The sequence below is a fragment of the Theropithecus gelada genome, chromosome 7a (assembly GCF_003255815.1).
Source record: "Theropithecus gelada isolate Dixy chromosome 7a, Tgel_1.0, whole genome shotgun sequence".
Classification (NCBI taxonomy): domain Eukaryota; kingdom Metazoa; phylum Chordata; class Mammalia; order Primates; family Cercopithecidae; genus Theropithecus; species Theropithecus gelada.
The window spans coordinates 26,351,205-26,364,733 of record NC_037674.1 but is presented as its reverse complement, the minus strand read 5'-3'; the positions used below and the strand labels follow the sequence as shown (position 1 = coordinate 26,364,733).

The 13,529-nt window shown below is 43.3% G+C and overlaps 1 protein-coding gene across 3 annotated transcripts in view; it reads left to right on the top strand.

Annotated features, from left to right (window-relative positions):
• TNFAIP8L3 (TNF alpha induced protein 8 like 3) overlaps window positions 1–8,641 on the top strand; it is a 48,138-nt gene extending 39,497 nt beyond the window's left edge. For all 3 annotated transcript variants that reach the window (XM_025390369.1, XM_025390370.1, XM_025390371.1), the window contains one exon: window positions 6,813–8,641. In XM_025390369.1, coding sequence (XP_025246154.1) covers window positions 6,813–7,375 — 563 coding nt within the window. In that variant the 3' untranslated portion in view covers window positions 7,376–8,641. The remainder of the gene's footprint in view (window positions 1–6,812) is intronic.
• Window positions 8,642–13,529: the final 4,888 nt, after the last annotated feature.

Genomic DNA, 13,529 nt, shown 5'->3' with positions numbered 1-13,529 from the left:
CTCCCAACATAGTCCTGGTGTGTTTCCTTTCTTGTAAATGATTGAAGGGTCCTTATTCTCAGAGCCTTCATATTATCTTTGATTGAGCTCTTCTATCAATCTTGGTTTAAGGAGGCCCCCTGTCTTTCTACCAGGATGAATTTGCTATCGCTACATAATCACATTTTTATATCTATTCTCAGAGATTCTGAGGTACTATAAACAATCCATTACCTTTCATGCCTGGAAAATGGGAACTTTTGTTCAAACATGGTTAAAAGAATTATCCTTGGCCAAAAGAGCTCTCCTAGGGCTTGTATACAGAAAGAGAAGTTTTTACCAAGACCTATCGTCCATCTTTTAGTGTTTCCCCATATAAACATGGTCCACTAGTTAGGCCTGTTTCCCAAATATCCCAAGCACACCCGTGACCTTGACTCCCAAAGCTTAGCTCATGCTATTTCTCTCAGCCTGCAGTATTCCTCCTTGGTGGGTCACCAATAGGCACCCTGTGCAGAAGGCTGAGGCAGAAGGATGGTTGAAAGCAAGGCCAAGATTTCCATGTGCAAAAAATCTTCCAAATGGGACTGCTCCCTCAGTGCCCTCTCTCTCCCTTAAATCACTTGTAACATTATGTGTGCATGCTGGAAACAATGGTATCTCCCCACCTTCCCCATTAATCTCTGAGAGTTGTGAAAGTGTTCTGTTGACCAGTGTCTTGATTTTATTTCTCTCAATCCTATCCCACTATTTCCTATAATGTATACCAGAGAATGTGATATATATATGTCATATATATGACTTATGACATATATATATATTCATATGCATATATATATTTCCAGTAAGTTTGAGAAGTGGTGGATTAAACAAAACTATGCAGGTATCTTTACTGTAGGACTTCTCAAAGCCTTAATAAGCTACCTGGTATGGTGAACCATCAAAAGCAAACCATGATATATTGTCATCTACAAACTCATTTAACTGACCTCAAGACTTTCTTTCCTGGCGCATCTAACAGGACAAGTGCTCTGTAGGATGCGTGTTGGAGCACACTGTTATCAATCGTGGGTCCTACATTCATCATGTCAGAAGGAGCTTGTGACAATTTGGGGTAGAGTATGGAAATCTACTTGGTTGTTGCTTTTTCTTAAAGCCTTCCTGGTAATTTTAGTGTTATATTTGGTAATATGACACTGGTAATATTTGGGTTCCTCTGCACGACACTTTTGATCTTTAAAGCTTCAGAGATGCTATCCCGGTGACCCTCCTGAGCCCTCACTGTAGAATTTTGTACCCAAAATTACTTGCAGGTAAATAATAAATTCTTATACAAAATAGATGGCAGGAAGCTTATCAGGGAAACCACCCAGGGACTTTGTGACTTGGGGAAAAATACTGGCCTATATCCATGACTTTAGAAACCACTTCCTAACATCATAGCTGTCCCTACCTACATGCAAATCCACCTTCCGAGCCCATGGACTTTACCCCAACTATTCTCACTCATGCCAATGTGGGCTGTTTCACGTGTTTCTGTATTTTGTTTCATTGTCTATATCTGGCCTCACTGCAGGATCATATTCAGAGCAAGGCCCAATTGAATACTTTTCTCGGGATTTCCTCATAGCATTTGATACGTAGCCAAACTAAGAGTAAATGCTCAATAATTGCAGAGAAGACAAGGGACAAAGGGGACCTTGGTCTAAAAGAGACAAAAAGTTGGCTCTGGAATTAAAAAGCAGGTAGAGCAGGTGGTAAATGTGGCAAGATGGGTAGGTACTCAACTTCGCCTGCTGAGGTAAGAGCTTCTTAAATGGTATAATCTTCCTCCACTCTCAAGTTGCGTCTTTGTTACTTCTCTGTTCTTCATATGATAAATATACATCACTAGTAGTTCAGGAATAGATGACCAACTTGTCCCAATTTATATGGAACATTTCCAGTTTTAGCAATGAAAGTCCACTGCCTGGGAAAGCCCTCCTTGCTGGAAAACTGGACATTTGGTCACTCAGGAGGCAAAAATAGTTCCCTAATCAAAGAAAATCGAGACTGCTACATCTCATTCTACCCACCTGAATACATTTCCTATTGCTGCTGTAACAAATTACCACAAATTTAGTGGCTTAAGACACCAATTTATAATTTTATATTTCTGGAGATCAGAAGTCCAAAATGGATTTTACAGAGCTAAAATCCAGGTGTGGCAGGGGCTCCATTTTGTTTTTTTTTTTCTGGAGGCTCCAGGGGACAGTCCCCTCCCTGGCCATTTCCAGCTTCTACAGGACACATTCCTTGGTTCTGACTCTCCATCCATCTTCAGAGCCAGCCACCATGTCACCCCAACCTCTGTTTTCATCATTGCATCTCTTTCTCTAACTCGCTCTCCCACTTCCCTCTTTCACTCTCAACTTAATTATGTCTGCAAATTCCCTTTTGCCATGTAAGGCAGCATATCCAGGGATGAGGATGTGGATATCTCTGGGGGTCATTATTCTGCCTACCACACCAACTTCTCTCTGGGAGTTGATAGAACACCTTAATGTATTAAAGAAATATTTTTAAAATCTCACAGAATGCTTTATCAGTGTTTTTTAAATTTATGTAATCAAGAAATTCTTCTTTTCTTCCCAAGGAACACTTCTTAACATTTCATGGAAGGCTGCTGCTCTTGCAGAAGAGTAGGATTCAGAATGGTAGATGGGCAGACTGCAAGAATCCAAAGACATTCCACTACATATACAGAGTTTTGAGGGAACTCAGTTATAGATCCAAATTCCTCTTGGCAACTTCAATACATATTCTTTGTACATACTAATATACAAACTCAGCTGCCTAAGAAGAAACCTAAGGTCAAGGCATGGTGGATCTCCCTTTCTTCCACTGTTGTAGCCTCGACCTCCTGGGCTCAAGCAATTCTCCTATCTTAGCCTCCTGAGTAGCTGAGACTACAGGTGTATGCGTGGCTAATTTTTCATTGTATTTTATTTTATTTTATTTTATTTTTATTGAGATAGGGTCTCGCTGTCACACAGGCTGGAGTACAGTGGCATGATCACAGCTCACTGCAGTCTCAACCTCCTGGGCTCAAGCCATCCTGCCACCTCAGCCTCTCAAGTAGCTGAGACTACAGGTGCATGGCACCTCATCCAGCTAATTTTTGTATTTTTTCTAGAGACAGGGTTTTGCCATGTTGCCCAGGATGGTCTCAAACTCCTAGGCTCAAGCGATCTGCCCAGCTCAGCCTCCCAAAGTGCTGGGATTACAGGGTGTGGTGGCCAAGAAAAAAATCTTAATTGGACATTTTGCCCTGGAGGTACAAAACCTCCTGGCAAACAAAGAGTTGATGTGAAATTCGCATTGCCAATGACTCTTTTGGTAAGGCACCATAACTCACCCCTGCCCATCTTATTTAGAGGTGCATTTCCAATAAAACTTCATTTCTTATGTTTGGTAAGTAGTTATCAAAGTTTGATATTTTATATTATACCTAAAATAATTACAATGATAACTCGCTCCAAAGGAAATTTTTAATTTTTGCTTAGAGATTTATGGTTCCTGGAATCTATCTTCTTTTAATTTAAATTTAAATTCATATGCATCCTTTGGTTGTAGAGAATTATGATGGATTGATAAATATTTTCAAGCATAAGCACATACATGAAGTTAAAGTGCTGTGGGTGAAGTAGAATAGAGATACAATTTCAAGGAGAAAAAAATGTAACATTTCCAATTTTTAAAGAAGACCTTGTTCATGTCATTTTTAAAGTGTACAATAATGGGTATTATATAACAACGGTACTTATGTTACATTGGACACATTTAAAATAATGATTTAACAGGTTAATTTGAAAATGTCACTATTTACCTTACCTAGAAATTATATCTTTCCTATTTAATCTTAACATGAAAAATGCTTGCTGACAAGTTTTAAAATATTCAAGGAGGTACACAGTTTTTAAAAATTCTTGTAGGGGCCAGGCACAGTGCATATTCCTATAGTCCCAGCTACTTGGGAAGCTGAGACAGGAGGATTGCTTGAGCCCTGGAGTTCAAGGCCAGCTTTGAGGCTGCCATAGCGAGGCCCCCATCTCAAAGAACAAAATAAAATAAATGTCGATAAATTGAATTAATTATTATTATTATTATTTTGAGACAGTGTTGCTCTGTTGATCAGGCCGGAGTACAGTGGCGCAATCTCAGCTCACTGCAACCTCTGCCTCCCGGGTTCAAACAATTCTCGTGTTTCAGCCTCCCAAGTAGCTGGGACTACAGGTGCACGCCATCATGCCTGGCTAATTTTTGTATTTTTAGTAGAGATGGGGTTTAGCCATGTTGGCCAGGGTGGTCTCAAACTCCTGACCTCAACTGATCCACCTGCCTCAGCCTCCCAAAATGCTGGGATTACAAGCATGAGCCACAGCACCCAGCCAATTAATTATTTTTAAAATAAATCTTATGGGGATATGTGAGCTCTGACAACTGGTCCAGAGCAGAAAATGCTGGCAGTACAAACAGCAGGGTATGGAATCAGGCCAGCAGGAAAGCCTAGGGAAAATGCCCACTTAACCCAGCCCAAAGGGTTAAACAGCACGTGGCACAGAGCCAGCACTCCCTTCACTCAGCTGACGCCTGTGTGTTGCCAGTGTGCCAAGCACTGGCGGTAAAGTCGGGCTTAGACACGAGTCCCTGTCACCAGGCACTAACCTGCCACTGGACGCATATGTAGTTGACCTGCTGCTTCTGTGTAAATGCATGTTGGCTGCAATTCCAGAGAGTCTAAGACCTTATTCTTGGGCAGTTTTTAGAAGCTGTGACTACAAAGCCATGACTCATATTTTTATATTCTAGAATGGATCCGTCTACATTCCACTATTCCTATTAGAATAGTTACCTGAGGAGGCATATACTTATTTCAGTGACAGGGCGATTACTCAAAAGTCTTTAAGCTTCATCTGTGGAATTGACTTCAAAGCATACAGTGCAATCTTCTGAATATGCTTAGTGCTAGTAAATATTTGCCTTTGGAGAGCAACTTTGATTTTGCAGAGAACAAAAGCTATTCACACAAAGCTCTAGTGATCATGGTAGATGATGAGACTGGGCAGGAATATCATTTGCCTCAAACTCTGGAATAGCATCAGTCAGGAAGTCGGAGCTTTCTCATAGTAAAGAAGAGTCAGGAGAGATTGTTCATTCCTTTTATGTTCTGCACAATGAGTGTTTATTCCTCTTAGCACTGAGGCAGAAGGGAAAAGCCTGGCCATGTCAGGGTCACTTGGGTGTGAAGTTGCTTAAAGATTCTGTGGTCTCAGACTTTGGAAGAGAAGCTTGCTGGGGCTGTGGAAGGCCCCTGGTGCTCGCTGCTTTAGTTCTGCTGACCCAGGAGCAGAGAGGCAGGGACCAGACAAGGACAACAGAAGCCAGGTGGCCATTGCTCTGTCTGCTCTGCGTATCCTGTCACTCCTGTGTGAACACAAAGCACTGGACAAAAGCTCTTGAGATTCTCAAGGACCCTCAATTCTCAAAGGGAATATTGGTTTTTCTTAGTTCTACTAAAATACTTAGTAGAACACTGTATTTTACTACTTTCTTATTCTTCTGCATTTCTCTGGTATTTTACTCAACAGCACCATTCCCTATTCCCAGAACTGAGCTAGGTGCTGTGGGAGACATTGCCTCTGTCCTTGGACAATTTGAATCTCCTTGGGAAGATAAGAACAATATGCATACATACTGTAGAGTGAGAATGGCTAGTGGGTTTCATTTCAGATGTCAGCTCCAGCTAATTGGTGGCCTTGTAGAGTATTTCATCAAATCAAAACACCATCAATTGTAAGATGCCATTTTATGCATTCTTAAGAAAAAAAATACGCTATAAATTATGAACCATTGCTTTCTTATTATTTAGAATTTTTATTTATACTTATTGAAAGAGGATTTTTAGACTTATTTGCATATAATATTGTGGATTTTTTAAACATATATTGTTCTCATTCATTCATAAAGTGGAAAATAACAGCAAAATAAATTGGGTCTGGTTTTCCTAAGCTGCTTCACCTTCGGAGTACTACTCATCTGTAGCATCTTTGATTTGGAGTTATTGATGTGTGTGTTCTCACAGTACAACTCTCTATGCCATCAAGTGTATTCAGGAGGCAACATTTCTTACAAAAATTTCTCTTGACTTTCTCCCAAATCTCTGACAACTTTTGTGTAAATTGATGTGCACACAGGTAATAACAACCACAGCACAACAGCTACCTGGCAACAGTAACTGAAAGACCCATCCAATTTTCAATATTTCAAAAGCAAAAGAATACCTCTTAGGCCCAATGATATGTGGGTTCTGAGACTCAGTCAAAAATGACTGTCATGATCAACTATCCATGTCTGCCCTGGGAATGGGGTTGACAATGGAGCTGCATTCTTGCAATTAAGCAATAATTTGCTGCTGTATAGTTTGCGAAGCTGAATGGTTTCCAGTGTGAGAGCAGTGGTAGAATGTTCTCTGTGAGCTAATAGAATCAGGAAGGCTTTATGAATGAAGTAGGTCTAAAAATGTAAGATTTGGCCTGGATAAGAGGAGATGACCTCCAGCAGAGGAAGGAGCATAAGCACAGTTTAGAGGATTTGAAAGGGTAAACAAGCATGTCACATGGAGAGGAAAGTGGGGGAACCAGGCTGGGGTGGGGTTTAGTTAGGGAGTTAGGGGATATAAAGACATGAGTTTTTGCTCTGAGAGCATAAGTTCAAGTTAGTGTGTTTTACTTGTGGAAAAGTAATAGACAGTTCTTATAATTCTAAAACTTTTATATGTTTTTTTACCATAGGTCCTGATGTTTTTAGTTCAAAGAGTCTTGCTCTTCAAGCCCAGAAGAAGATTCTGAGCAAAATAGCCAGCAAAACTGTGGCCAACATGTTGATTGATGACACCAGCAGTGAAATCTTTGATGAGCTCTACAAAGTCACCAAAGAGCACACTCACAACAAGAAGGAAGCCCACAAGATCATGAAAGACTTAATCAAGGTGGCGATCAAAATCGGGATCCTCTACCGAAACAACCAGTTTAGCCAAGAGGAGCTTGTTATTGTGGAGAAGTTCCGGAAGAAGCTGAACCAGACCGCCATGACCATCGTCAGCTTCTATGAGGTGGAATACACCTTCGATAGGAATGTGCTCTCCAATCTCCTGCATGAGTGCAAGGACCTGGTACATGAACTGGTGCAGCGGCACCTGACGCCCAGGACCCATGGGCGCATCAACCACGTCTTTAACCACTTTGCCAATGTGGAGTTCCTCTCTACCCTTTATAGTCTGGATGGAGACTGTAGACCCAACCTCAAGAGGATTTGTGAAGGAATCAATAAGTTGCTAGATGAGAAAGTCCTTTAAATGCCTTCCCCACTCCTGGACTTTGCTGCTTTAAAGTTACAGCACTCAACCATGATCTGGGTGAGAATCAAGAACATAAGCAGAAACCCTTGTCAAAGATGTCCATGTTCTGTCCTGTTCATCCCTCCGATGCTGATTCTAATGCTGAACTGAGCTCAGGTGTGTTTTTCTTCTGCGCTCTCCAGCAAGGTTTCTACTTAAAATCACATGTGTGCAAGCCCAAAGGACATTTCATCTATTCCAAGCAGAAAAGGTGTTCTGTTCATTACAGTGAGTGCAGTTCATCTCATGGAGTGGGAGGAGCACTAGACCAGGAGACAGAGGACATGGATTTGGTTTCCAGCTTAACCAGTTAGGATTGTGTCCTCTGCATTCTGGAACCATGATACCTGCCTGCCTCACAGGGTTGTTGTGAGGACCAGATGAGATGATGTTCATGCTTTTGGAATCTCTAATTTAAGGTCTTAATATTTTGTCTTCTGAGCATGAGGGGATAAACCTGGATGTAGACTATTAAGCAGCATAGGAGAAAAGAACAATAGAATCTAATGGACTGGGTTTGCAATCTGTCTCTAAATGTACTGCTTCAGACAAAGTCAAATCCAAAGGTGTGAAAAAGTATAGCTGCCAATTGGAAAACTGTGTTTCAAGAGTCTTCTTTTTGGCCAGGCGTGATGGCCCACACCTGTAATCCCAGCAGTTTGGGAGGCTGAGGTGGGCAGATTGCCTGAGGTCAGGAGTTCAAGACCAGCCTGGCCAACATGATGAAACCCTATCTCTACTAAAAGTACAAAAAGTAGCCAGGCGTGGTGGCGCATGTCTGTAATCCCAGCTACTCAGGAGGCTGAGGCAGGAGAATTGTTTGAACCTGGGAGATGGAGGCTGCAGTGAGCTGAGACCATGCCACTGCACTCCAGCCTGGGCAACAGAGCAAGACTCTTGTCTCTAAAAAAAAATGATAATAATAATAAAAAGAGGTGTTTTTTGAGGTCTTAGATGTTCAGGTTTATGATCCTGCAGAGGGAAACTTTCCATTGGGGGTGGGGAGAGAGAGTTTTCCATCCACAACACAGAAACAGAAAAACACTGTGCTCCCTCTGCAGGACCAGCCTTCCCTTATCTAAGGGGCATGGAGCTCAGGGAGGCTTTATTCCATATGCGCAGGAGAATCAGGCAGAATGAACCCCTACCCATCTTTCTTGGTCTTTCACAGTCATTTTGTGCTGTTTTCTCTGGTTCATTAATAAATTGAAACTACCCTCCAAACAACAGATCTTAGAGTTGTGATTCAAAATAAAATTCCTTGGAGTTAAATACAGTGTTAAGAATAACAGGATTGAAAGGAAGAAGAAAATGAAGAGCAAGAGTTCTGCCCTCAAACCCTAAGGGGAAGTAGATTCAGGGGAGCATAAGTGGGTGGATCTGTGAGATGGTCAATGGGGAGCTAGCCCACAGACACAAACCACCTTCTCCAAATGTCACAGCCTTGCTTTCACAGTGCAGCTTCTGACGTCTTTTCATCATAGTCTTAACCAACACCAGAACAATGTACTTCCTTTCAACACTGTGCCATATTAAGAGACTTGCTCCTCTTGCCTTTCCTCCCATCCTCCTGTGCTTCTCTTCTAATGATAATGCAAAAATACCATACTAGTGCAGCCATATGGTTCATCACACCCCATGGTCTATCTCCAGCAGGAGCATCAAGAGGTTTTGTGCTCTTGCTGGTTTGTGGGGAGATGTGAAACAATGTCCACTGAGCTTCACTGGCCATTCAGCCTCAGCTGGCTGTCATGTCAATATCAGAGCAAACCATCTAGTTACGTTCTTCAGCCACAGCAGCCAGAATTAGTTCATAGGAAGGCTATTCAGTATGGAATATGGAGGAGTAAGGCCAACCCCTATTCTCCATATTGGACAAACATGGCCTCGCCCTATACTCAAACTCAAGGGCTGAACAATGATGCCCTGTGCACACCTGGGCTGAGGAGATGGCTGCTCATTTGGCACTTCTGGTGGGAACTACAAGCAGTTGGCTCCCCTTCCTTCCCACCTGCCTGCAAGGCACCAGTCCAGCAGTGCTGGATTTTCTCATGCAGTCTTCAAGGTTTGCCTTGATATATTTATCTGACCAAAGACTGTTTTCTTGTTCAAGAGATGGTTCTAGAAGTAGGTTCATTGTTCATTAAGTGGACCAACTCAGAACCAAGAGGAATGAGTGAACCTGTCTTCTGTCCGTGTGAGATACAGTGGGGAAGAAGGCAGGATCCCCAGCTAAAGAAGGTGGTGGGTTCTCTCCTGGCTCTGCAGGCCACAGCACAACAACGATGTAGGAGGAAGGCTGAGTTGGGTTCTGACAGCCCACAAGTCTCTAAGGAAACTGGGTCCTTTCTGCTCTGGTCAAGGAAGGATCAGCACTTCCACCAGTGGATCTCACCAAGTGCAATGGCAGAGTATGGAGCAAAACATTTTCTATTACCTTAGGCTCCCTGCTGAGGGAGCCAGGAGGCTCTCTATCCAAGACCTCCAGACTTAGCAGCAGCAACCAGTGGGGAGCTGGGCTACCTGGGCACAAGAACTCTTCTAAAAATACAAAGCCAAAACCAATCCCATGTGCACATTTCAAACATACAATTGTCATCTAAATCAAGTGATTCTTGAGTTTCATCAAGCAGCTGAAAGGCCTACAAATTTCAAATATTTTACATAACAACCTAGTGACCAAAGCTAGCATCTCATTATACAGTCCTATTGGTTTATGCTGAGGACTCTTAACCACATCACCTGGTGGCCCTGCAAGGCTGTTTTGGCTGAAAAAAATGTGACAGAGGCCAGCAGATGCTTTGGAAAGCAGGACTCTAGATGTGCATTTGTGCTCAGAGCTCTGTACAAAATTCTCAATATGAGAACCCACAAAAGTAGAGTTAGAATAGCTGCATTTTTAGGTCCCCAATAACAAACATCGTTTTGCAAAATGATGGGAAAGTAATTTCAAAATAAGCAATGGTACAAGATGGCTCAATTGATCTAGCCCTACACAGACTTCAGACAGCAATGCCTGATTCAGCAAACCAAGTAAGGGAGTGACATTCTTTAAGGCTGAGGAGTGGCGGGAGCAGTTTGCATCAGTCATCTGGAAACATCACTGGGTCTTCAACCATCCCTGAACACTCAGCTCTGTCCCCACAGGAGGACACTTGTGCTGAAATCCTCACCAAGCCCTTTTCTACGTGTCCTTCCTCATGTATCTGAGCCCTGCAGAAACACATTCCCTGCCAGCTGCCACCTGCCATGTGTCTGTACCACTCTTCTTCTCTGTGTTTGCATCTGTGGGTCTTGACACCCTCAGTAACTCCAGGTGTCTTCTCAGTGACAAAATGAAAAGACTTCTCCATCTGTGCTTCTTCAAACTCTCACCTCTCCCATCTGTACATTTTTTAGAATCAAATCAGCATATTCATTGGCTGCTCCAATAAACTTACTGCATGTATTTATATTTTAAAAAAGGAAAGAGCTCAAATCAGGCCTATGTGCCCTCTGCCTCAATATCTTTTTTTAATTTTTTTACTTTTTAGAGATAAGGTCTCCCTCTGTCACCCATGTTGGAGTGCAGTGGCATGATCACAGCTCACTGAAGCCTCAGACTCCTGGGCTCAAGCAATCCTCCTGCCTAAACCTCTTGAGTAGCTGGGACTACAGGTGTGCACCACCACGCCTGGCTAATTTTTTTTTTTTTTTTTTTTTTTGTAGAGGCAGGGGTCTCACTATGTTGCCCAAGGTGGTCTCCAAACTCCTAGCCTTAAGCAGTCCTCCCACTTCATCCTCCCAAAGAGCTGAGATTACAGATGTGAGTGAGCCAACTGTGCCCAGCCTTGCCCCAATATTTTTAGGACTTTTCTCTTTTTTTAATTCAACATGATCCCAGAGGTCAAGACCGAAACCAATCAGTGAAAATTCAACTTTAGCTGTGAAAACATTGCACTAACAGGAGCTATCCAACAATGGACCAGAATGTTGACAATAGAGTTATGAATCAGATGGCCTTGGAGAAGAAGGTTGCCAAGGCCCTCCCAACTGGGAGTTAAATGGTCAAATGGATTTTGCTTGTTTAATCTGACCCTGCTACATGAGCCACAGCCGAAGGTGGGCCCAGCTCATGCTATTTCTTTAGAGGGAGGTCTTGCTTGTTGGCAAGGGCAGGGGAAGGGGAGAGAGAATCTTCTACAACACTATTCCTCAAAATAGCATCTATGAATCTCTGAAAGTCCTGAGGGCAAGGGGGCGGGGGAGATGGAGTCCATGAGTTCCAAAATAAGTTTTTAAGTTTTTGTTTCTGACAACTTTTTAAAAAAATTAAAATCAATGTAAGTATGTTCCACATCATTTGGGAATGACCTTATAGCCATGTGGTGCCATCTGGCTTCAGTCTGAGTTTCTGAGTTTGTGTTTACATCACTCATGCTGACTGAGCACGGCAGGTGAAAGAAAAGAATTTAACTTCATGCGTTTAAGGTCTGACATCACCTAGAGGTCTGCAGAGGGGAACTTTCAGGGTCTGTGAGTGCTCAATTTAGAGAAACATTGCTACAACATATGAAAGTGGAGGCTTGCAGAGAATGAATGTCACCCTCCCCTAAACAGTGGCTTATTTGTGGGGGCTCGAAGGTTGAGAGGTGAGCCAAGTGTCTGAAGCACACATAGGTCTGCATTCTATGTGCAGGTCAACTTCCACATGTTCTTCCTGCCCTTTGAAAACTGGCCAAGAGAGGCTACCACATATGTGTTAGTCTGCTTGCATTGCCATAAAGAAATACCTGAGGCTGTGTAATTTATAAAGACAGAAGGTTTATTTTGTCTCATGGTTATGCAGGCTGTACAGGAAGCATGGTGCCAACATCTGATCCTGGTGAGCACTCAGGGAGCTTTTACTCATGGCAGAAAGTGAAGTGGGAGCAGGCATGTCACATGGCAAGAGAGGGAGCAAAGGAGCAAGAGAGGAGATGCCTCTGTTTTAACAAACTGTCTTTTAAACAACCAGATCTCACATGAATTCAGAGCAAGAACTCACTCACTACTGCAAGGACAGCACCAAGACATTCATGGAGAATCCATCCCCATTGACACAAACACGTTCCACCAGGCCCCGCCTCCAACACCAGGGATTACATTTCAACTTAAGATTTAGAGGGGACACACATTCAAACCATATCAACATAGAAATCAAATTAAAGAATTGACCAACCTATGCTGGCAATCCTAATACTAAACCTCAAAGGCTCAAGAGAGTCCATCACTGGACAAAGCAGGCAGTGTTACTCCCAAGGAAAGGAACAGAGGAGAAGTTTTTGAAGAGGTCACCTGCACGTGCTCACACTCTGTCCTAGTTCCAGCCTCATCTGCTGGCATGCAGACACAAGTCCAAGGTGTCAGGAGACCTTGTATGCTTCCGGGATCCCAAGAAGTTGTTCCTGAAGAATGAGGCATGTGGCTCTAAGATACTGGTGGCATCAAATTCCTTCCAGCCCCAGAAAAATGAGAGGTTGGCTGGTGAAAAGACTCACACCTACCCCAAACAGCACTGCAGTTCCACTGGTAGCCTTGCCTTTTCCTTACATGTCCTTCCTTTGCTGAGCTGGGGCAGGTCTGTCCATAGGAGGGGTCCTGGCAGCCCACCCAGGCAGCCAGAGTCTGGGCAGCCAGCCCTCCCAGGCCTTGATACAGAGCTCTTCTTAGCTGACTACTAAGGCCATTCTGGACCAGTTCCTGAGACAAGGGAGTCTGGGGTTTGGCTCCCAGCTCAAGGAGCAGCTGGGCAGGAGCCAGAACTTGGCACAGAGTGAGTGCCGGAGGCTAGTGGGGAAATGGCAATTAGGTTATGTTAGGGAGAGAAGCGCTTTCTCAGGCTCTGTCACTGGTGAAGGAAGAGCTTGTGGGCTGGTCCCCGAGGAGGGACTTGGGCTCTTTCCACCTCTCCCAGCAGCTGGCTTCCCTGTGAGAGGGTCACATTTCCTCTCAGCCATGGGATGGGGCTTCCCCTACTTTGTGTTTCAGAAATAGTGACAACTTGGTTTTAGAAATAGATTGTTGGCTTTGGGTTGGGGGAGATGAGGGAGATAGATATTTTGGGGTTTGCTGTCTTTCCAGCTTTCACAGA